This window comes from Triticum aestivum, chromosome 4D (genome assembly GCF_018294505.1).
Source record: "Triticum aestivum cultivar Chinese Spring chromosome 4D, IWGSC CS RefSeq v2.1, whole genome shotgun sequence".
Taxonomy (NCBI): Eukaryota; Viridiplantae; Streptophyta; class Magnoliopsida; order Poales; family Poaceae; genus Triticum; species Triticum aestivum.
The window spans coordinates 365,493,596-365,518,391 of record NC_057805.1 but is presented as its reverse complement, the minus strand read 5'-3'; the positions used below and the strand labels follow the sequence as shown (position 1 = coordinate 365,518,391).

General features: G+C 41.1%; 2 protein-coding genes across 2 annotated transcripts; one reads left to right on the top strand and one right to left on the bottom strand.

The window, feature by feature from the left end:
• The first annotated feature begins 2,170 nt into the window (after positions 1-2,170).
• Positions 2,171-8,167, top strand: LOC123097952 (LRR receptor-like serine/threonine-protein kinase FEI 1). Its single transcript, XM_044519811.1, has 14 exons — positions 2,171-2,477; positions 2,949-3,153; positions 3,245-3,380; positions 3,570-3,641; positions 3,743-3,814; positions 4,040-4,111; positions 4,332-4,403; positions 4,497-4,568; positions 4,700-4,797; positions 5,052-5,207; positions 5,289-5,621; positions 7,086-7,331; positions 7,448-7,581; positions 7,682-8,167. The coding sequence occupies exons 2-14, from the start codon at positions 3,060-3,062 to the stop codon at positions 7,892-7,894; spliced, it is 1,770 nt and encodes a 589-aa protein (XP_044375746.1). The 5' UTR covers positions 2,171-2,477; positions 2,949-3,059; the 3' UTR covers positions 7,895-8,167.
• A 2,135-nt stretch (positions 8,168-10,302) lies between these two features.
• LOC123100045 (17.9 kDa class I heat shock protein) lies at positions 10,303-11,185 on the bottom strand. The gene has a single exon (XM_044522040.1). The coding sequence runs from the start codon at positions 11,065-11,067 to the stop codon at positions 10,600-10,602; it is 468 nt and encodes a 155-aa protein (XP_044377975.1). The 5' UTR covers positions 11,068-11,185; the 3' UTR covers positions 10,303-10,599.
• Between the last annotated feature and the right edge of the window lie 13,611 nt (positions 11,186-24,796).

Here is a 24,796-nt window from a genome sequence, read left to right as displayed (position 1 = left end):
TTGTAAGATTGTAATTCTCTTCATCCTCTCATCTTTTTTTGCGGCCATATTGGGGTTAGAAGAAATGTTTGCTTGATTGCAATTTGTTTCACTTTGTAAAAAAAGGAAAACCCCACAAGAGGTTCACTTCTTTTTCTGATGCAATTTGTTTTGTTTGTGGGACGATTGAAAAAAGTAGTTCACTCCATTTGTTGTAGCAGCTCATTACCCCTCTGTATGAAGTCCAATTTGTTTCGTGTCTCCAAATTCAGTTGACTACATCGACACTTGCAGCGCGTTTGGTTCTCGGATGTGGCTCATTTTTAAGAGTGATGTTGTTCACTTGTGCCCAATATGAAAGTGCAAAAAATTTAGCGAAACAAGAAAATAGTAATGCGGTTGACTTAGATATATGTCGACGTTCACTTGACCCCGTCTCTACTGTCCACTCTCGTTCATAAAAAATGTTGAAAAAAAGACAACAAAACTTGTTTTTGTAAAATTTACGTCCGACAAAAAAACCATGAAGTTCAGTTGCCGGTTTGCTTCAGTGCGATTTTCAGTCTAAAGCAGTGCGGTTTTCTGTCGGACGAAGTTCACTCATCGATTTGGGTGTCGCGAAAAAATAATGTCCGCATTTCAGTAATTTTAAAATCGCTCTAAAACCATAAGGATTTAGAGAGAGTGTTCTACATGAAAAAGTTGTGTCTCGTCGATATCTTTCCAACGGTGTATCATTTGAATCATCCCGGCAAGCAATTTGTAAAAATTCGCGAAAAAACGGCCACTGTCACTCCTCGTCCGCCACATCATTTTCAAAATTAATTCAAAACCATAAGGACTCTTAAAAACATTTGTACATATGGAAGTTGCGCCTCGTCCATACCTTTCCAACGGCGTATCACACCCTCGTTTCGACAAACGGTTAAAAAGCTGTAGCAAAAACAGTACAAAAGATATTAGATAGACTAGATTTTTTTGAATTTACGAGCATTTCTTTAAAATACGAATATTTTTTGAAAACACGAACAATTTTTAGAAACCCATGTGGTATTGCAGCGAACATTTTTTGAAACACAAACATTTTTCGAACTTTTATTTTTTAAAAATATTGGGAGGTACTCCAGCGAACAACTTTCTAAAACGCAATTTTTTTCCAAATTTGTGAGCATTTCTTTAAAACACGAATATTTTTCTAAGTTGAAACTTTTTGGAAACACGAACAATTTTGAAAACCTAGGAGGTACTCTAGTGAACATATTTTTAAACACAAACATTTTTCGAACTTTGAGCATTTTTTGAAACTGGGAGGCACTGTAGCTAACAATTTTTAAGATGCAAATATTTTTTCAAATTCGTGAGCATTTATTTAAAACAAGAATATTTTTTGAATTCCAACATTTGTTGAAAGTGTCGAACTATTTTTGAAAACCTAGGAGGTACTGTAGTGCACATTTTTTAAACTTTGAATGGTTTTTGAAACTGAGAGGTACTGTAGCGATTTTTGATGTTGTTGAATGCAATAACATTTTCTCCATGCATCGATCAAAACGAAGAGGGACACATGACTTAGTCAACGATCCCAGGGGTTGACTTGTCACATCAGCGAATACCAGCGAACCGCTCCCAAGGTTCAAAATAGTCCAGAATCAATGAATTCGGTGTGTTGATTTCAGGGATTGGGAGTTCAGGATTCGATTTATCTTTCGTCTACAAGTTTAAGGTTTGTTTTGGATTTTTTTCAAAAAAAGAGCCCTCTCCGCAGCAAAGAATCCGCCGCTTTTCTCGTGCAAGTGAAGAGAGAGATGTCGTTGTCACTTTGCGTGCCATAATACAAGCCCATTTTCTGGGGTATAAGTACAAACACCTTAACCCAATGATAACTGCTAAACAGCAATACGGACAACGAACTTGCTCTAAGCACAAGATTTTTCTTTAATAACAATATATAAAATCAATAAATCTAATCAGACAAATTCCGTATATCATGCAAGGCAATCTGGTAACTGAGCGATTAGCTGTTCGTCCCGTGTGGTGTGCCGCCGTCGCTGACGCCGTGCGCGGACAAAACCGCACTCTCTCACGCTCACTGCTACGACTACTCGCTCCCGCTCCAGCCCCACTCCCACACCCACCGCCACGGCGCCACGGCGCCACCGTCTGCCTAATCTCCTCGGACCCATTTACCCTCCCCCCTCACTCTGCCCAGTGCTCAGTGCTCTCAGCTCTGCTCACCACCACCACAGTGACCACACCACACCACACCACATCCAGTGCCGCTTCTTCCCACTCCCCAGCTCACATCCTCCGTCTCCCCCACCGCTAATCGTCGGTACCTCTGTTCCCCGAGCTCCTCTTCTTCCTCGAGTCCCGACCTACCAATCCCAACCCAACGCGGCTCTACCGCCCGCCGCCGCGCCGTAGCAGCCTAGCGTCGCCGCCGTCCTCCTCGCCGCAAGATCGCGCTCCTGCTGTCTCCGCCCCGCTGAGGGTTTGAGGTATGGGCTCATTCCCATCCAGTGATGCTCTTAGCTAAACCCCACCGAGCTCCAGGATTTCTGCTCTGGGCGTGCCGCTCACGCCATCTAGATCCGCTACTGGTTCCCGATTTGAGAAACGAGCCTGCCTAATGCTTCCGCCCTGTAGATTTATTTTCTTGGATTTGGGGAATCTCGAAATCAGATGCTTGAAGGCAACTAGTTCAGTTAGCCTGAAAGGATTATTTTTTGCATAAAAAGGCTGAAAATGTTGCTTCAGTTAGTTCCCATACCATCTCGAAAAAAAGTTAGCTCCCATATCATGGCCGCCAATTTCGTGCGAAAGCCCCGGACGCCGTTATCTCGAAAAATACCGCATTTGATCTGCTATTTTTTCTCCGCCGTTCAAGGCTTAAGATTTCTCTGAGCGCGTCTTTAGTTTGTTACTACTCCTATATGATTGTTGATTTGTTTTGCTTTTCACCATTGCAGGGTTGGTTGGTTGGGTTCTCTCCGATTGTAAAGATGCATACCGTATTTCCTCATTCATGACCTCTGGAATATGCTCTAGTCACCCTTGTATGCTCCACCAGGTGGTGACAAATGGGCTATTTTCTCAGAAATCAGCCCAGTTTCCTCTTTATTCTGATCATCCTGCACTTTGGGGCCCGTGCAGCAAGAGCGCTAAGTTCAGATGGTATGTGATGATGGTTGTGGCTGCTCACGGACCATTTGATTTGTTTTTCCTGCTTATCCAATACTGATCTTGCACGAACTATTTCATACAGGTGAAGCACTTCTCGCCTTTAAGAAGGCAATCACAAATTCAGATGGGATCTTTCTAAATTGGCACGAACAAGACGCGGATCCCTGCAACTGGAAGGGTGTTAAATGCGATGGTCACAGCAAGAGAGTGATTTATCTGTAAGAAACAAGAAACCACTCTGTATATTAACTCTGCTTGGTGTCATTTGCTCAACTTCTTAACCTATCCACTCACTGTTTTCCTTCAGTTATTTGGTGTTCATATTGTGGACATCATTTCCTAGTTTCAATTCATATTCAGTATTTTGTGTTGCATTGCCATAAGGTCACTCACTGCCTTCCATTTAGGATTCTCCCATATCACAAGTTAGTCGGGCCCATACCACCAGAAGTTGGAAGGCTAAATCAGCTTCAGACTTTGTAAGTGTGTTCACCTTCTCCTTTTTGCATTTCTTAACTACTTCCCGCCTTGTATATTAAAGAACTTGGTCTTTGATATAAATGTGATTTTATGTCATTAGATCACTACAGGGGAACAGTTTGTATGGTTCACTCCCTCCCGAGCTAGGAAATTGTACCAAGTTGCAACAACTGTAAGTTTTATAGTAATTCTGATTGCTACATATGTTTTTTTCTTCCATCGAATGGATGTTGGATGCTGCAACTGATAATTAATGATCATGAGGATAGCCAGTCATTTACTGTTTTGGTCACAAGCTTCTTGTATCTGTGCCAGAGAACTTCTAGCATGTAATTTTTGCTTTTATTTCTTCTGTGAAATCAGGCTCTTTTTTCGTCTGTTGTGAAATGACTTGCAGATATCTACAAGGAAATTATATAAGTGGATATATCCCTTCGGAATTTGGTGATCTGGTTGAGCTCGAGACATTGTGAGTCCTCTGTGTAGTTTTAGCTTATTTATTAAATTTGATTATTAATTTCGCATCAGATAAATACCTCATGCTAGACTAATGTCACTACATCTGCTATGGGTCATACAAGAAGGCTTGAACACAAATTATATGTATTGAAATGTAGATAAATTCACTTTCCCTGTTTAAGTAATTTAGATATTACTTCCTATTTCTGAAATATGTTTATTTTATCCAGGGACTTATCCAGCAATACGTTGAAGGGATCAATCCCGCATTCTCTTGATAACCTGACCAAACTTGCATCATTGTAAGTGCTTTTTTTTATGTCCATAAGCTGACCAAACCTGTTACGGTAAGCTACATGCTACCAGCCAAATGATTATTTTCACATCCTGTGCAGCAATGTATCCATGAACTTTCTGACAGGAGCAATACCATCAGATGGTTCACTTGCCAATTTTAATGAAACTTCGTGAGTTCTCTTCTCCTCTGTTATTTATATCTATTTAATTCAATCTGCATATTCAATCGAGTAAAAGCATATGCATTGTGCCATAAACTACTCTTTCTTCTACCCATCTGAATGTTGACATGGTAATGCAGCTTTATTGGGAACCGTGATTTATGTGGTAGGCAGATTAATTCAGTGTGCAAAGATGCACTTCAATCACCATCAGATGGCTCCCAGCAGCCTTTGAAAGGTAACAGATATTTGAACATTAGTCTAACATTATTTTTTGTATGCGTCTAATATTTTTGGTTGACAAGGTCGAATGTGCATTTAGTCATGCCAATAATAGCTAATAGATCTTTTTATGTTCCACTAGGAAACTCACTTATGGCAATTTTGCATTCTGTAAATTAACTTCTATTTTCAGTTCAAGAGTGGGCCTATAGTATTTTCAGTTAACAATAATTTTGCATTCTTATGTGTTTTGATGTTTTATTATGGTAGATGACACAAATAAAAGGAGTTCCAGAGTTGTTATAAGTGCGGTCGCGACAGTGGGAGCTCTGCTATTAGTGGCTCTGATGTGTTTCTGGGGTTGTTTTCTGTACAAAAATTTCGGGAAGAAAGATATCCATGGTTTCAGGGTAGAGCTATGTGGAGGTAACGTTGCCATGAATTATGCAAAGCTAGTACTTCACATGTCATAAAGAAATTTTGTTATAACCTTGCTTATCATTTCAGGCTCTTCTGTTGTGATGTTCCATGGGGACCTCCCTTACTCCACGAAAGATATCCTTAAGAAGTTAGAGACCATGGATGAGGAAAATATCATTGGAGCAGGGGGCTTTGGGACCGTGTATAAACTTGCAATGGATGATGGTAACGTTTTTGCATTGAAAAGGATAGTGAAAACAAATGAGGGGCGTGACAAATTCTTTGATAGAGAACTTGAGATATTGGGAAGTGTTAAGCACCGTAATTTGGTCAATCTCCGTGGCTATTGCAATTCCCCTTCATCGAAACTGTTGATATATGACTACCTTCCAGGTGGAAGCCTGGATGAAGTGCTACATGGTGAGTTCCATATTTTTCCTTTTGCCATACATCTTAATTCTGTTTTCATTGAACGCTTCCAATTATTCATAGTTGCAGTTGTACTATAAACTGATTTTAGCTTGCTTTCCTCAATGACCTTTAAGCATGTGTTAAGCCAACAATAAAATAGCCTATAGGATTAAGTTATTGGTGCTTGAAACCCAGCGTGACATCAAAACCTACAAATCCTGAATTTAAGACATGTTTGGTGCCGCTATGTAAGGAAAAGAGTACAAATAAAAGTGGAAATTGTAGGATGGGTAACTTTGTTGTTTTATTGATCTGACCCTTGTGTAGGGTATATATAGGAGTACATATGAGGGAGAGAGACTTGGAGTAGAGGGCAAGTCGTATATGTTTAAAACTTTTCTACCTCTAACTCCTATCTCTATCTTAGACACAAATATACTTCTAACAGTAAAAAGTTGCTTTTGCCGGCGATCCAATTTTGAGGCCTAGAGGATCCTTAGAGTAGACCTTCTCAATCGGACCAGACCCTACCAGAAAAAAAAGTTCAGACAACTGTCCTTGGAGTAGATTTGGGTTATAGGCAAGGTCAAGTTTACATCATATCTTGGAGTAAAATAGGATTTTGATCACACGTGCAATGTAAAGGATGAATAAGATATGCCACTCCCTCTGTATACAAATACGAGGCCTACAATTTTTGTGTTGTTATGTTGTGGACTAGCAGCAGGGAGCCCGAACAGAGGGAGATCAGAAGTCCTTTAATCAATAGTATAGTGTTAGGAAATTTAAAATTGCAGGAGCCTAATTCATTAAGATTAAGGAGTCCATATTGTGTTAGGAAAGGTCAAGGGCCTGAGCATCCACTATACAGGGATGTCATGTTTGAGTCAAGCAAGAACAATGAATCTATCATCTCCAAGCTATTCTCTAATAGTAACCTATGTCTACCCAAACCCTTCAAGCCACAGCTTTTGGTTATCTTCAGCGCGGTAGTCCTCATGTTGTGGATCAAGGTCCACTGGTCCACAACTTGTTTTAAAACGGCGTGCATGCAAATTTACTAGCATTTTCTCTCTTTTCTCCTTGTTTATCTCCCCTCTCTTCAAAATTTGTGAGTAAGCACCATCTTTCTCTTTCTCACAAGTCACAATGGATCAAGGTTCACAACACCTTGGTTTCAAATGGCATAAGCCTTGGTTAAAATACTCCTTATAATTTCTCAAAAAAGAAGTACACATTATAAGAAAAAGAAACAGAGGAAGTACTTCCTTACAGACATACTGAATAGTTCATTTCTGTAGCTAAACAAGGATGGACAGCCTTAACTATGGTTCCATCTAAAATTTATGTTGAACCAAATTGACCTTGTACAAGTAACTTTTGCTCAGGTCTTCCATGAGCATTAGTCCATTTGAACAGGAATAACTTTTTAAAGCCCGGCCTAACGTTTCATATGTTCATCGTTCTTGGCAGAAAAAACTGAGCAGTTGGAATGGGAGGCACGCATTAACATAATACTTGGAGCTGCAAAAGGCCTGGCTTACTTGCATCATGATTGCTCACCTCGAATAATACATCGTGATATTAAGTCGAGCAATATCTTACTGGACGGCAATTTTGAGGCACGTGTATCAGACTTCGGACTTGCAAAGCTACTGGAGGATGAAGAATCTCATATTACTACAATAGTTGCAGGAACATTTGGATATCTTGCGCCAGGTATGTGAAAGTTGTTCCATTTCATCAAATGATGAGAACGAAAATGCACACTTCACTTCGGAAAATGTATCACTTTGTAATAATCTGAGCTAATATTCGCAATATCGAACATCCAGAGTATATGCAAAGTGGCAGGGCCACCGAAAAGACGGATGTATACAGTTTTGGAGTTTTGGTACTCGAGATACTGAGCGGAAAGCGACCTACTGATGCATCATTCATTGAGAAGGGGTTGAACATTGTTGGATGGGTACGACCTTTTTATTTAATTTCTTTTCATGTGCACAACTCTCATGCATGTCACATCTTTTTATGTATTTACCACAAAGGGTTAACTTGCTATATGGCAGCTGAACTTCTTGGCTGGAGAGAGCAGAGAGCGGGAGATCGTGGATCCGGATTGCGACGGCGTGCAGATCGAGACCCTGGACGCCCTGCTCTCTCTCGCCAAGCAATGTGTGAGCTCTTTGCCGGAGGAGCGGCCGACGATGCACAGGGTGGTACAGATGCTGGAGTCGGATGTAATTACACCGTGCGGCAGTGATTTCTACGATTCAGAGTAGGGCTACGAAACCACGGCTGCTGGCATCTGTGATTGTGTGGTAGTGATTTCTACGGTCTGGATTGAGACGCACCACATCCTTCTGCCGCTGGTTTCCCTGTGGAGGCACATTCCATTTATTCTTTGCAGATTTTTCTAAATGCATGCGTTACCGAGGGGTTGGGTGGGCTCCAACAGGCTGGTTCTACGGGGACAACATTTTTGCGATTTGTATGTATCTATATGCCACGCTACAGACTGTTATATGTTGATTTAATAAGGAGACTTGCCTGGAGATTGATGTGCTTGCATTCTGCTTGGTTTTTAGGTGTTCTTTTGTGTTCGCTCAGGTTTTGTGTCATGCTCAGGAAGATGAGACGACGGTGGTTCTTTGGAGTTGGTACAAGGTTCTCCCCGCATAACCCTGTTCTGGCGGTGCATCTAGCATCATTGGAGGGCGTGTGGACGATGGATTCGGTTAGCGTTTGTTTTTGATGGATCCACTTGGATTTGATCTTTGTTCGTCTGTCTTTAGCTTCATTGGCGTCGGTCGCTGTTGTGGTGCGCTCTGGTCCTATAATACTTTAGCTCTGGTCCTATAAGACTTTAGCATGATGACTTTTTAGTACAACGAGGTTTGTTGGACTATGGTTAGGTAAAGGTGATCACGGCGGCACACCTTCTGCTCGCTCTAGTGTTCTTTGTACTGTCCTTAACTGATGATGAACAGATTGGAAGCCCATCAATGGAGGGTGGTCGTGTTGTATCTTTACATGGCCTTGGGTGTAGTGGTTATGTTGTAAACCTGATAAACTTTGGTCGTTAGTGCTCATATCATAAATATTGGCAAGCGTTGGCCTATCTTAGCGTTTTCTGCGTGATGAAAATATAACACACTTCTACGCGAAGTTCATGAGGGAAGAAAAATAGGAGCCCAAAGTGGCAACGTTGTACACCAGGCATTTTGATCCAAAGGATTTAAAATTTTCAAAGTACATTCTTGTTTCATACTCCCTCCATTCCAAAATATAGTGCGCCCGCGCTTTCCGAGGTCGAACTTTGATCATAAATTTAACGAACGAGACCGACTGTGGCGGGTGAAAAAATTACATAATAAAAAATTTCTTTCGAATACGAATTCACTGATATAATTTTTGCTCCCGCCGCAATCGGTCTTGGTAGTTAAATTTACGGTCAAAGTTGAAGCACGGAGATACAGGAAGCACTACATTGTGGAATGGAGGGAGTAGTAAAGATACTGTTGATATGCTGAAACATTCCTGTTAGCGTGATCTATTAATTTTAGTACTAACTCTTTTTTTAACATAGTAAAATAGCAGATGCTCACATAAACGCACCACGCACACTACTAAAAAAATGCGAGCATTAATTCAATTCTAGGAGTTGACCTAACAATCTGAGTGACGCTTGTTCACAATTTTGGTACAAATTCGATCAGATGATAGATAATGCAATATAAGTTTGGGCAATCACCTGTGAAAAGAGCTCAGTTCACGATTTTGGTGCAAATTCAATCTTGTGATATTGACAATGCAATAAGTTTGGACGATCACCTTGTGAAAAATAGCTTTTCTTGAGCAGCTCTCACCCTTTGTAAGCCTCTCACCACTAGAAAATCAACAAAGCTACACGCTACAACCAACTGGAAGAAAACGATTGTTTGGAACGGAACTTCTTTGATACAACTTCACTCCCTCAATCCATAATAATAAGTGCCGCTTACATATCATTTACATCCTCCGACTCATAATAGGTGTCGCTTATTCAAAACATAATAAGTGCCGCTTATTCAAAACTGCGACAGTTATTTTGGATCAGAGGAGTATATCTATATCTATACTACTTGTAGTGTACCAGTTTTGAATTGGGCATGATCATCAATCCTAGCCATTCGTGTGCTCAATCCAACGGCTGAAAAGAGTGGGATTCGCAATGAACAGTACATCACTGCTCCATCCACAATGTTCCAGAACGATCGCCTCATCCTTCTCAAAATAAGTGGCCCATATTGATTCCTCTTGGCCCATGTTGCAAACTGTTGAGCCCATGAAAAGTTGTTTCAGAGAGGAAATATACAATAAAGTTATACTCTCTCCATCCCACAATATAAAACATTTCGGCAAGCAATTTTATGAACTATTTTCTTTCTTAACAAATTGGGGGGATTACATATATTAACTTACTTTTTTGTAATGTATTTTCTTTCTGCATCCATACATAAACGATATTTTCATTTTACCTTGAATCTATTGGCAAGTCTATGTTTTTTTAAACCAGAAACCACTCCATAATAATGTTAAAACGTGCACACGTGCACACATACTAGTTATTTATAGGTAGAGAGCATGAAGTCTATGTAGAAGTATATCGGCCAACGTATAAAACTTAAAAGGAAATGATCGAACAAAGTAATAGACACCCATATAGATAATACTGCTCCTCTGCTCAAATAGTACAACGAACACTACACTTTCGAGCCATGCGCAAACACGAAACTAATATTGCGCGCACGGCTCACACACAAACCATCAACTACGGTACCTCAAAGACCGAACTGAACCCACAGCATTCGACGCAAACACTAGGACGAGACTCAAACCCAACCCACATATCCAAGCTTGTTTTATTGGGCCTCTCACCACCAGAGGCACTATTATTCTCGCATCCTCCTCATCTGAGCAGAAGCAGCCACACGCCCAATGCTGTCTAGCCGGTGATCTGGACGGGCTTGACGTCGGGCTTCTTGGCCTCCGCCTTGGGCACCGTGACGGTGAGCACGCCGTTCTCCATGGCCGCCTTGATCTCCTCCGCCTTCACGTTCTCCGGGAGCCTGAACCTGCGCAGGAACTTGCCGCTGCTGCGCTCCACGCGGTGCCAGGTGTCGGTCTTCTCCTCCTGCTCCTTGTTCCGCTCGCCGCTGATCTGCAGCACGTTGCCGTCGTCCACCTCAACCTTCACCTCCTCCTTCTTCAGCCCCGGGACGTCCGCCTTGAACACGTGCGCCTCGGGCGTCTCCTTCCAGTCGATGCGCGTGCCGGCGAATGCCGCGGTCTCGGAGCTGGTGGTGCGTGGGAAGATGCTACCGCTGCCGGAGCCGAAGGGGAAGCCGTCGAAGGGGTCCCAGAGGTCGAGGGAGAAGGGGTCGAACACGTCGCCACGGCGGATCAGCGACATCGTCGGCGGGCTGGCGATAAGCTGCTGATGAATCTTTTGTTTACTGGTTGAGTTGTGCGTGAGCGCGAATGGTTTGCGCGATCGAGATCAAAGAAGCTTTCGATGGTTTTCCTCTGCCGGTCTTGGGACGGAGCCAATGCAGGCCGTGAGAATTTATAGCGGGGCGGTCGTGCAATGGATATGAGGTTCTTGAGAGTTCTCGCTTGTTCGAGCTCGTACAGGTAGAAGCAAGAATCGTGCAGCTGGGCCGGGAATGCTTCCACCATTCGCTTTGGACCCTGCTACTCAGGTCTATCATAAACTAGAAAGTTCTGGGCGCGTCTATAGATCGACGCATTCCTATTTGACGCTCTCTGCGGCAGATTGTCACAGCACAGATCACGAGCGACCAGGTAAATCGGCCGGCCAACTTGTTTCCCTTTTTCCTTTTCAAGTTTATATTCCCTTTCATAAAAATGTTCCAAAATTTCAAAAAAATATAAAAATGTTTATGTTTTCAAAATTGTGCAAAAATTCAGGAAAAAGTGTTGCATTACAAAAGCTATTCTCATTTTAAATATTATTAGGAATTTAAAAATGTTCCCTTTCAAAAATATTTTCATAAATTTGTTCATGGCTTCAAAATTTGTTCCTCTTTTTAAATTTTGTTGAAAAATTCAAAATATGTTCACAGATTCAAAAAAAATCCCCTCTCTTTCAAATTTTGTTGACAAACTCAGAAAAATTTGGAAATTTAAAAAATATTCTTGGCTTTAAAAATTGTTTGTATTTTCAAAAGTTTCTTCATAAATTCAAAAAATGTGTGCACTTCTCAAAATATATTTGAGATTACAATTTTTTTACACTTTATTTAAAAAATGGTTCTCTTAAAAAAACAATCCGCACTAACTCATTTCGGGTAGCTACAGTAGCTTGGTTCAAACAATAAAAAAAAGAATTCACACTAACTCATTCCGGTGAACCAACCAAGTTAGGCCATGTGTTTGCCTTGAGTTTGTATTTTCTTCTATATTTTTCTTTTTGTTTATATTTTGAAATGTTTATATTTCTTCTAATCTAGGCCATATGAGGAATAAATTTCAGACATGTAAAATGATATAAATGTTTAGAGGGTAAGAAAGGGGACCAAATCCCAAGCAAAGCATGTGGCTGAGATTACCGTCTCTACAGAGAAACACAATAGCTCTGCTTTTTCCTATATAGCTCTGCTTTTCTTGAGAGAAATACAAATGTTTCTACCACCAGTGGTAGTTACCATCACTTGCGTTTTGTATTTTGTATGTAGTATCTGTTAAAATCGAGAGTATGTACGTGTAATATGTAGTATATAACAATGTTTAGGTAGTGTGTGTGTGTATATATATATATATATATAACTTTTTAGGTAGTATGTACAATATTTTGAGCATACTCTTTTTTACGTACAAATATATACGTATTTCACAAATATAACAAAAAATATGGGCTCATATGTAATTTTTTCATTTACTTGCTTTGAAATATCTTAGATATATTATATGAACATATTTAAAACAATAAAGTACTATACATACTACTACATGATAGTATATGAGACATGTGGGGTAAATACCCCCAGGTGGTAGGATGCATTTTTCCTATACATATACGTGATGAATACTTTAACTTCTAGGTACAATGCATAAAAATTGAAAATGAACAATACTAAAACTAATAATCCCTCTTTAGGGGGCCAGTATTCCGGCAGCCCCTCGCTAGCAGCTCCCTGGTGCGTGGCGGCTTCCCAGGGAGTTCTCCGCCTCCTCCATCTCGCAGCGCTTGACATGCCGATCTGCCTCTTGCTGACGGACGCGCGCGAATGATCTTGCCATTTCATTGGGCACCCATCGGAGCTCCTCGTCTGTAGCACGTTGGGGCTTATCGGCCCACCTCCATGCAACGATGAGGCGCCAAGCGCCTTTGGACTTCCTGGCGAAGTACCGGCCATCTTCGTACACCTCCTCCGTACGTCGACGTGCCCGCCGCCAAAGCTCCAGCGCCTCCTTTTCCCAAGCGGCTTCATGGGGCGCCTGCTACCTGGCTTGCTCCTCCGCCAACTCCTTCTTGAACGCCACTTGTCTAGCTTTCTCAGCCAGCGCAGCGCCTTCCACAAACAAAAATCGTACTAGACCCAAAACCACTCCAAAGTTGGGGGTCCGGTGCAACCTCACCTGATGGCGCCTAGGAGTCCTCCTCGTCGCTACTCTGCGCCTTGACGTCCTCGCGGGGCGACGCATCCTCCTCGGCACGTGGGCAGATCAACGATGCCATGGCAGAGTTTTGTGAGGGGGGAGGGGGGGGGGGCGAGCGAGGAGAGAATGTAGATGAGAATGCAGGCGGGACGACGTGGGTAGGGTAGTATTTATTGGCGGCCGGAATTTAGATCTACGAGAGCAGCGCACACATCGGTCATCGGAATTTATGAGTACTATAGCTTGAATTACACACGATTCCCGTAGCAAAAGCCATGTGTAAAATAAATCGCTAATGGTTCCCAATACAGAACCACGTCTGATTAATAACCGACGCCACTCACCTTCCACACCTCGAGGCACGAAATAGAGTGCCAATCGTGTGGGGCCCAGTTGTCTTGCTAGATATTTACATTTTCTTTCCAAATGTAAGGCATGAATGTGTATTTTGTGTTACCATGATATTATTGTAAAATGTAATACATAAATGATTTTTCCAATGCACGATGGTTTGCTATTGCATGTACATGTAGTTCAAATTTGAATTACGGCAATTAAATGGCTAGAAACTCACTTAATGTCTTAAAAAGGTCAAATGACCCTGAAAATTTCCAAATTTTAATATGACAGTTGTATATGTTGTATATGTATATGTCAAAAGAGACAAGGTGTATATGTATATGCCATCCATTTTTATTGATCTCGGTTGTGGCACATGTGACACATTTATATAAGAGTACTCTTCAAATGTCGTGAAATATGAAGGTAAAATATTATCCCAAGAAGTCAAAGGCGGGAAAATATTGCAACTTAGTTGCATATATAAGCGAAGTTCTTATTCATATCAAAAGATTGACAATGCTTATCATTAAATCATCCTAACATTGGTGAATAAACTTTAATCGTTTCAAAAATTACATGCTATAACATGCTTAAATAAGCAAACATGCAACAAGTCATTTGACACAGAATCATAACCAAGATTAGAGGTCATATAAAAATAAGGGTCTTTTACATCTGTGTCCCTAACTGGAACCCACTACTCATATTTGTCCCTAATTTCGAAGCCTGCTCAAATTTGCCCCTCTGTCGTTATGTGCACTTATAGAAATGCCCTTCTGTGTTGTTACCGTCTGGTCAAAGCCGATCAAAAGGCTTTGACCGTCCTGAAAAAAATAGCAAAAAAATTCTAAAAATTCTGAAATTTTGTGGAATCAAAGATACTCAGGTTCGCAAGATGCGTGCAAATTTACGTGCTGCTTAGACATTTCAGGAGCTCGTGGCTAAGAAAAAACAATAAATATGTATGCCTGTGAACAGTAAATTCAAAAAAATAGCTAGGAAATTAAAAAATATGAAAAATCTTGGCATCAAAGAAGCTCGGGTCCGCAAGGTGCGTGCAAATTTTTGTTGTGTTTGGATACTGAAGGAGCTCGTGTAGAAAAAAAATTGGCTCGGGAAAAAACTTTGGAAAAAGTGACTATTTTGTTTTTTTGCTAGAGCTCCTCGCACATCATTTGATAACAAAAACTTGCAAGCACCTTGTGCACCCAAGCCTCTTTGATGCCAAAAATTTTCATATTTTTTTGAATTTTCTTGCTATTTTATTTCAAATTTACTGTTCACTGGCCTACAAATTAAATGTTTTCCTCGCCACAATCTCCTAAAATGTCCAAATAGCACAAAAAATTGCATGCACCTTGCGCAAATGAGTATCTTCGATCCCACAAAATTTCAGATTTTTTTGATTCTTTTGCCATTTCTTCGAGACGGTCAAAGCGCTGTGACCGGACGGTAACGACGCAGAAGGGCATTTCTATAAGGGCACCTAACGGCAGAGGGGCAAATTTGAGCAGACTTCGAAATTAGGGGCAAATCTGAGTAGGTGGTTCGAGTTAGGGACATAAATGCAAATGGCCCTAAAAATAATTAAACAATAGCACAATTATTTTGAAACGTATTTGATCCAAATCTGATTTATTCCCTAATACACATGGTTCTTTCGCATCAACAATTAACTCAATGGATGCACTCGAAATTGTTGATATTGCAGTTGTTTGATCACATGGCAAAGTCAAATTATCAACATAGTCCTCTAAAGTAGGTGATGTGCTCAAAGTAGTGGGTAGCTTATCACATGATGCATTTAGATTGACAAGACATTCATCATACTCATGTGGAGGTGGAAGATCAATACCTTTGTCATTACCTCTTATGATCAACTCAGATGATGTAGGCACTCTCGATGGTGATGTGTCACATGGTGTAGGTGATGTAGTCCTCACAACAATGGATATGGTTGTCAGAGTACACCTAGTAGTTGCAGGAACAACCGTATCATTTCTTGGAATGTGCACCGTGCGCTTGTTCTCCTTGTGGGCAACACGTCGTTTTATATTTCTTGTTCAGCTTTGCAAGCAAGAAAAAACAAATGTTCCATAGGATAACACTCTTCATGAATTAGTATCTTTTGAATATCATAGTTTAATCCTCCATAAAATCTTCTTCACTTTTTTTTCTTTCTAAAAAGGAGTGCACAAGGTAGTTTGTAAATCATCATAATATTTTGTTACGGTGTCATTACCTTGTTTTAAATGTTGTAATTTTATAATCATTTCACGAGTATAATAAACATCGATGAATCTATCTCCCATGAGAAGTTTTAAATCATCCCAAGTAGTAGGTACATAATTAGGGTATAATCGACAATGTTCATTCCACCAAACTAAAGCAAAGCTATTGAAAGTACTAACCACGCCTTTAACTTTTCGACACTCATCAAAATTATGGGAAGCAACTATACCATTTATTTCATACTCCCATTGAATATATAACTCAGGCCTAAAACGACAATAAAGGGTGTCATGGAGACATTAACCTGATTATCTGCATTATGATGTCTTTGCTTCTCTCGTGACGGTTGTTGTGTTTTCTTAGGCACTGGCAAGTCTCCCACGATCGACAATGCCCAAGAACTAACAACTCCGGAACCTGCCATAGTTAGTAGAAAATAAGAAACAAAATCTAAGAATAATGTTCCTATGAACTACTAGGATGTGGTGGAAAAACGCTCACAGTATAACAAATATCTATATCTTACAAGTTCTTACCATGCAATAGGTGATGACGGTTACCGGTGGTGTCAAATAACTCCAAAGATTGAGAAGGCGATTGCCAGGTGAACAATGTACAAATATGTGGAGCTGGGTCGGCTTTATATATGTGGGGAAAATGCTACAACCGCGTTAATTAATGCAAATTGAATAGTCGCTCAAAGTAGTCGAATGCTCGTCTTAGGCTAAACTGTGTTAGAGACGCGAGCCTAAGACACCAGTGAATTTCACGCAGTGGATCAAATAAGAACAATGACAGATTTGAAATGATGGGCCTATCATCGATAATACGCGTGGAATAAAGATTACACACATGAGGGTCCAACATGTATAAGAGTCAAAATGTCGATCGATCTCGTACGACGAACCAGTGAACGTAAATATGCATGGTGTAGAAATATGTGGAGCTGGATTGACTTTATATATGTGCAAAAAATGTTACAACCAAGTTAATTAATGCAAGTTAAATAGTCGCTCAAAGTAGTCAAATGCTAGTCCTAGACTAAACTATGGTAGAGACACGAGCCTAAGACACTGGTGAGTTTCATGCACTAGATCAAATAAGAACAATGACAGATTTGAAATGATGGGTTGAAACCGATAATACACGTGGAATAAAGACCACACACACGAGTATCCAACATGTATAGGAGTCAAAATGACGCTTGATCTCGTATGACGAAGCAGTGATGTAAATAAGCATGGTGTAGAAATACGTGGAGCTGGGTTGGCTTTACATATATAAAAAAAATGTTACAACCACGTTAAGTAATGCAAGTTGAATAGTCACTCCAAGTAGTCGGATGCTAGTCCTATGCTAAATAGTGTTAGAGACGCGAGCCTAAGGCGCCGGTAAATTTCACACACTGGATTAAATAAAAACAATGACGGATTTGAAATGATGGGGTTTTCATCGATAATACGCATGGAAAAAAGACCATACACATGAGGATCCAACATGTATAGGAGTCAAAATGAAGCTGGATCTCGTATGACAAACCAATGTTTTGCCTGCGCACGAAAACACACTGACAGCTGTACTACAGCAACATAAACAGCCATGGTCCACTGTTGAAGAAGCGTTTATGCAGTAGCCAAATATTTTAAACGACCTTTATTCACCTTTTTTTTCTTTAAGACAAATAACGAATCAGCAAAATCACTTTCCAAGGTAATCTATAGGTACTAATAAAGTGCGAAGTGTTTCTGCCTGTTCGTCGTCATACGTATACGTTTTACAAAAATGCCCCTAATTTTTCCTTTAAGTAACGCGCTGTCTAACATTAAGTGCCCTTTCTCTGTTGGGCTTCGGCCCAACTGTGGTAGCCGCTAACTTGCGCTCCTGGGCGCTGGTTAGTATTCTGCGTTTGCCTAATTCACTATATTTTCAGCCCATTCAGGTCCCTGACCTTTTATTATTGAATAGGTTAAACATGATAATGCCGTAACTTTGCTATAGTAACTCAGTTTAAAATAATTTGTATATGTAATTTGATCAGGAAAACACGTAGTTTCCAGGGGCCTATATGGATCAAAGGGAGTATGAATGACCGGTTTCAATGGGCATATCGGAGTAACAAAGAAAGAGAGAATAAAGGTCATGATCAGTGGGAATAAAAAAGGGAGTTTAAAGAAAATGAAGGAGAGAATCTTTTTAATAGAATCATTTTATTGAGCATTTTCTCATGACTTGGTACAAATTCCAAACATTGCTTCAACTTACAAATAATGCCTTGGTATGATTTTTTTTTGAGAATTAGGCTCTTCAGAGCATCTCTAATAGAAAATGCAAATTTGGAGATGTAAAGCAGGCATCTCCAAAAAGTGCTTTTTACATCTGCAAAAAAGAGGCAACTCCAACAGAAGATGTAAATTGGTGATGTAAAAGAAGGAAATATGCCCTAGAGGCAATAATTAAGTTGTTATTTTATATTTCCTTATTCGTGATAAAGGTTTATTATTCATGCTAGAATTGTAATGATCAGAAACTTAAATACATGTGTGAATACATAAACAAACACCGTGTCCCTAGTAAGCCTCTACTAGACTAGCTCGTTGATCAAAGCTGGTTAAGGTTTCCTAACCATGGACATGAGTTGTCATTTGATAAAGGGATCACATCATTAGGAGAATGATGTGATGGATAAGATCCATCCGTTAGCTTAGCATAATGATCGTTCAGTTTTATTGCTATTGCTTTTTTCATGTCAAATAGATATTCCTTCGACTATGAGATTATGCAACTCCCGGATACCGGAGGAATGCCTTGTGTGCTATCAAACGTCACAACGTAATTGGGTGATCATAAAGATGCTCTATAGGTATCTCAAAAGGTGTTTGTTGAGTTGGCATAGATCGAGATTAGGATTTGTCACTCCGAGTATCGGAGAGGTATCTCTGGGCCCTCTCGGTAATACACATCATAAGCTTGCAAGCAAATGACTAAGGAATTAGTCATGAGGTGATGTATTACGGAGCGAGTAAACAGACTTGCCGGTAACGAGATTGAACTAGGTATAGAGATACCGACGATCGAATCTCGGACAAGTAACATACCGATGGACAAAGGGAATTACGTATGTTGTCATAACGGTTCGACCGATAAAGATCTTCGTAGAATATGTAGGAGCCAATATGGGCATCCAGGTTCCGCTATTGGTTATTGACTGGAGAGGTGTCTAGGTCATGTCTACATAGTTCTCTAACCCGTAGGGTCCGCACGCTTAACGTTTGTTGATGATATAGTGTTATATGAGTTATGTGATTTGGTGACCGAATGTTGTTCGGAGTCCCGGATGAGATCACTGACATGACAGGGAGTCTTGAAATGGTCGAGAGGTAAAGATTGATATATACGACGATGGTATTCGGACACCGAAAGTGTTTCGGAGGGTACCGGGTACTTATTGGGTCACCAGAAAGGAGTTTCAGGCACCCCCAGCAAAGCTATGGGCCTTATGGGCCAAGAGAGGGAATACACCAGCCCACAAGGGGCTGGTGCGCCCCTATAGAGGCCGGCCCTATGAGGAGGAGAAGGAAAGAGGGGAGGGAAAGGAAAGTGTGGAGTAGGATTCCCCCTTCCTTCCCTCCCCCCTCTTTCCTCCCCCCTTCTCCATACAAGGAAAGGAGGGGGCGCAGGAGGGCAGGAGCCCTAGGGCCGGCGGCCAGCCCCTTGGGGCGCGCCCTGGCTACCGTAGGCTGCCTTCTCTCCCCTCCCACCTATATATATTTGGGGAGGGGGCGCCACACAATGACACAACATTGTCTTAGCCGTGTGCGGCGCCCCCGTCCACCGTTTACTCCCTCGGTCATATTTTCGTAGTGCTTATGTGAAGCCCTGCGGAGATCACATCACATCACCGTCACCACACCGTCGTGATGTCGGAACTCATCTACTACCTCGCGGTCTTGTTGGATCATGAAGGTGGAGGACGTCCTAGAGCTGAACATGTGTAGAACGTGGAGGTGCCGTGTGTTCGGTACTTGATCGGTTGGAGCGCGAAGAAGTTCGACTATATCAACCGCGTTGTCAAACGCTTCCGCTTACAGTCTACGAGGGTACGTAGACATACTCTCCCCCTCGTTGCTATGCATCTCCATGCATAGATCATTGCGTGTGCGTAGAATTTTTTTGTTTTTCATGCAACGATTCCCAACAGTGGCATCATGAGCCATGTATATGCGTAGATGATATGCACGAGTAGAACACAAAGAGTTGTGGGCGGTGATAGTCATACTGCTTACCACCAATGTCTTATTTTGATTCAGCGGTATTGTGGGATGAAGCGGCCCGGACCAACCTTACATGTCCACGCACATGAGACCGGTTCCACCGACTGACATGCAACTAGTTTTGCATAAAGGTGGCTGACGGGTGTCTATTTCTCCAACTTTAGTTAAATCGAATTTGACTACGGCCGGTCCTTGAAGAAGGTTAAAACAACAAACTTGACGAATCACCGTTGTGGTTTTTGCCGTAGGTAAGAACGGTTCTTGCTAGAAACTCGTAGCAGCCACGTAAAACTTGCAACAACAAAGTAGAGGACGTCTAACTTGTTTTTGCAGGGTATGTTGTGATGTGATATGGTCAAGACATGATGTGATATACGTTATTGTATGAGATGATCATGTTTTGTAAGATATCAGGCAACCGACAGGAGCCTTATGGTTGTCTCTTTATTGTATGAAATGCAAATGCCATGTAATTGCTTTACTTTATCACTATGAGTTAGCATTAGTTGTAGAAGCAATAGTTGGCGAGATGACCATGACGCGACGATGGAGATCAAGGTGTCGAGCCGGTGATGATGGAGATCATAATGATGCTTTGGAGATGAAGATCAAAAGCACAAGATGATGATGGCCATATCATGTCACATATTTTGATTGCATGTGATGTTTATCTTTTATGCATCTTATTTTGCTTAGTACGACGATAGCATTATAAGATGATCCCTTCACTAAATTTCAAGGTAAAAGTGTTGCCCCTGAGTATGCATCATTGCTACAGTTCGTCGTTTCGAGACACCACATGATGATCGGGTGTGATAGACTCTACGTTCACATACAACGGGTGTAAGATAGTTTTGCACATGCAAAATACTTGGGTTAAACTTGACAAGCCTAGCATGTATAGACATGGCCTTGGAACATTGGAGACCGAAAATTCGAACGTGAATCATATAGTAGATATGATCAACATAGAGATGTTCACCATTGATGACTACCCCATCTCACGTGATGATCGGACATGGGTTAGTTGATTTGGATCACGTATCACTTCGATGACTTGAGGGATGTCTATTTAAGTGGGAGTTCTTTAGTAATTTGATTAATTGAACTTAATTTATCATGAACTTAGTCTTATAGTTTTGCATATCTATGTTGTAGATCAATGGCCCGAGCTATCGTTCCCCTGAATTTTAATGCGCTCCTAGGGAAACCTAAATTGAAAGATGATGGTAGCAACTACACGGACTGGGTCCGTAACTTGAGGATTATCCTCATTGCTGCACAGAAGAATTATGTCCTTGATGCACCGCTAGGTGAAAGGCCCGCTGCAGGAGCAGAAGCTGGTGTTTTGAACGTCTGGCAAGCTCGATCTGATGACTACTCGATAGTTCGATGTGCCATGCTTTACGGCTTAGAACCGGGACTGCAAAGACATTTCAAATGTCATGGAGCATATGAGATGTTCCAAGAGTTGAAGTTAATATTTCAAAGCAAATGCCCGGGTTGAGAGATATGAAGTCTCCAACAAGTTCTATAGCTACAAGATGGAGGAGAACAGTTCTGTCAGTGAACACATACTCAAAATGTCTGGGTATTATAATCACTTGACTTAGCTGGGAGTTGATCTTCCAGTTGATTGTGTATTGACAGAGTTCTTCAATCACGGCCACCAAGCTACAAAGGCTTCGTGATGAACTATAATATGCAAGGGATGAACAAAACAATTCCCAAGGTCTTCGCAATGCTTAAGGCCTCGGAGGTAGAAATCAAGAAGGATCATCAAGTGTTGATGGTAAACAAGACCACTAGTTTCAAGTAAAAGGGCAAGGGAAAGAAAGGGAACTTCAAGAAGAATGGAAAACAAGTTGTCACTCTCGGGAAGAAGCCCAAAGCTGGACCCAAGCCTGAAACTGAGTGCTTCTACTGCAAAGGGACTGGTCATTGGAAGCGGAACTGCCCCAAATACTTGGCGGATAAGAAGGATGGCAAGGTGAGCAAAGGTATATTTGATATACATGTTATTGATGTGTACCTTACTAATGCTCATAGTAGCGTCTGGGTATTTGATACTGGTTCGGTTTCTCATATTTGTAACTCGAAACAGGAGCTACAGATTAAACAAATATTGGCTAAGAACGAGGTGACGATGCGCGTCGGGAACGGTTCCAAGGTCGATGTGATCGCCGTTGGCACGCTACCTCTACATCTACCTTCGAGATTAGTTTTAGACCTGAATAATTGTTATTTGGTGCCAGTGTTGAGCATGAACAGTATATCTGGATCTTGATCAGTGCGAGATGGTTATTCATTTAAATCCGAGAATAATGGTTGTTCTATTTATATGAGTAATATCTTTTATAGTCATGCACCCTTGAAGAGTGGTCTATTCTTGTTGAATCTCGATTCTAGTGATACACATATTCATAATATTGATGCGAAAAGATGCAAAGTTGATAATGATAGTGCAACATATTTGTGGCACTGCCGTTTAGGTCATATTGGTGTAATGCGCATGAAGAAACTTCATACAGATGGACTTTTGGAATCACTTGATTATGAATCATTTGATACTTGCGAACCATGCCTCATGGGCAAGATGACTAAAACTCCATTCTCTAGAACAATGGAGCGAGCTAATGACTTATTGGAAATAATACATACCGATGTATGCGGTCTGATGAGTGTTGAGGCACGTGGCGGGTATCGTTATTTTCTGACCTTCACAGATGATTTGAGCAGATATGGGTATATCTACTTAATGAAACACAAGTCTGAAACATTTGAAAAGTTCAAAGAATTTCAGAGTGAAGTGGAGAATCATCGTAACAAGAAAATAAAGTTTCTACGATCTGATCGCAGAGGCGAATATTTGAGTTACGAGTTTGGCCTTCATTTAAAACGATGTGGAATTGTTTCACAACTCACGCCACCTGGAACACCACAACGTAATGGTGTGTCCGAACATCGTAACCGTACTTTATTAGACATGGTGCGATCTATGATGTCTCTTACCGATTTACCACTGTCATTTTGGGGTTATGCATTAGAGACAGCTGCATTCACGTTAAATAGGGCACCGTCTAAATCCGTTGAGACGACACCGTATGAACTGTGGTTTGGCAAGAAACCTAAGCTGTCGTTTCTTAAAGTTTGGGGTTGCGACACTTATGCCAAAAGGCTTCAGCCTGATAAGCTCGAACCCAAATAGAAGAAGTGCGTCTTCATAGGATACCCTAAGGAAACAGTTGGGTACACCTTCTACCACAGATCCGATGGCAAGATCTTTGTTGCCAAGAATGGAACCTTTCTGAAGAAGGAGTTTCTCTCGAAAGAAGTGAGTGGGAGGAAAGTAGAACTTCATGAGGTAATTGTACCTTCTTTCGAATTAGAAAGTAGCACATCACAGAAAACCGTTCCCGTGATGCCTACACCAACTGGAGAGGAAGATAACGACAATGATCATGAAACTTCAGACCAAGCTTGCTACTGAACTTCGTAGGTCAACCAGAGCACAATCCGCACCCGATTGGTACAGTAATCCTGTCCTGGAAGTCATGTTAGTCGACCACGGCGAACCTACAAACTATGAAGAAGCTATGATGAGCCCAGATTCCGACAGATGGCTTGAGGCCATGAAATCTGAGATAGGATCCATGTATGAGAACAAAGTGTGGACTTTGGTGGACTTGCCTGATGATCGGCAAGCCATAGAGAATAAATGGATCTTTAAGAAGACTGACGCAGATGGTAATGTTACTGTCTACAAAGCTCAACTTGTCGCAAAAAGTTTTCTACAAGTTTAGGGGGTTGACTACGATGAGACTTTCTCACCCGTAGTGATGCTTAAGACCGTCCGAATCATGTTAGAAATTGCCGCACTTTATGATTATGAAATCTGGCAAATGGACATCAAAACCGCATTCCTTAATGGATTTCTTAAAGAAGAGTTGTATATGATGCAACCAGAAGGTTTTGTCGATCCTAAAGGTGCTAACAAAGTGTGCAAACTCTAGTGATCCATCTATGGACTGGTGAAAGCATCTCGGAGTTGGAATATACACTTTGATGAGGTGATCAAAGCATACGGTTTTGTACAGACTTTCGGTGAAGCCTGTATTTACATGAAAGTGAGTGGGAGCTCTGTAGCATTTCTGATATTATATGTAGATGACATATTGTTGATTGGAAATGATATAGAATTTCTGGATAGCATAAAAGGATACTTGAATAAGAGTTTTTCAATGAATGACCTCGGTGAAGCTGCTTATATATACGCATCAAGATATATAGAGATAGATCAAGACGCTTAATAAGACTTTCACAAAGCACATACCTTGACAAAGTTTTGAAGAAGTTCAAAATGGATCAGTCAAAGAAAGGGTTCTTGCTTGTGTTACAAGGTGGGAAGTTGAGTCAAACTCAAAGCCCAACCACTGCAGAAGATAGAGAGAAAATGAAAGTCATTCCCTATGCCTCAGCCATAGGTTCTATCATGTATGCTATGTTGTGTACCAAACCTGATGTGTGCCTTGCCATAAGTCTGGCAGGGAGGTACCAAAGTAATCCAGGAGTGGATCACTGGACAACGGTCAAGAACATCCTGAAGTACCTGAAAAGGACCAAGGATATGTTTCTCGTTAATGGAGGTGACAAAGAGCTCGTCGTAAATGGTTA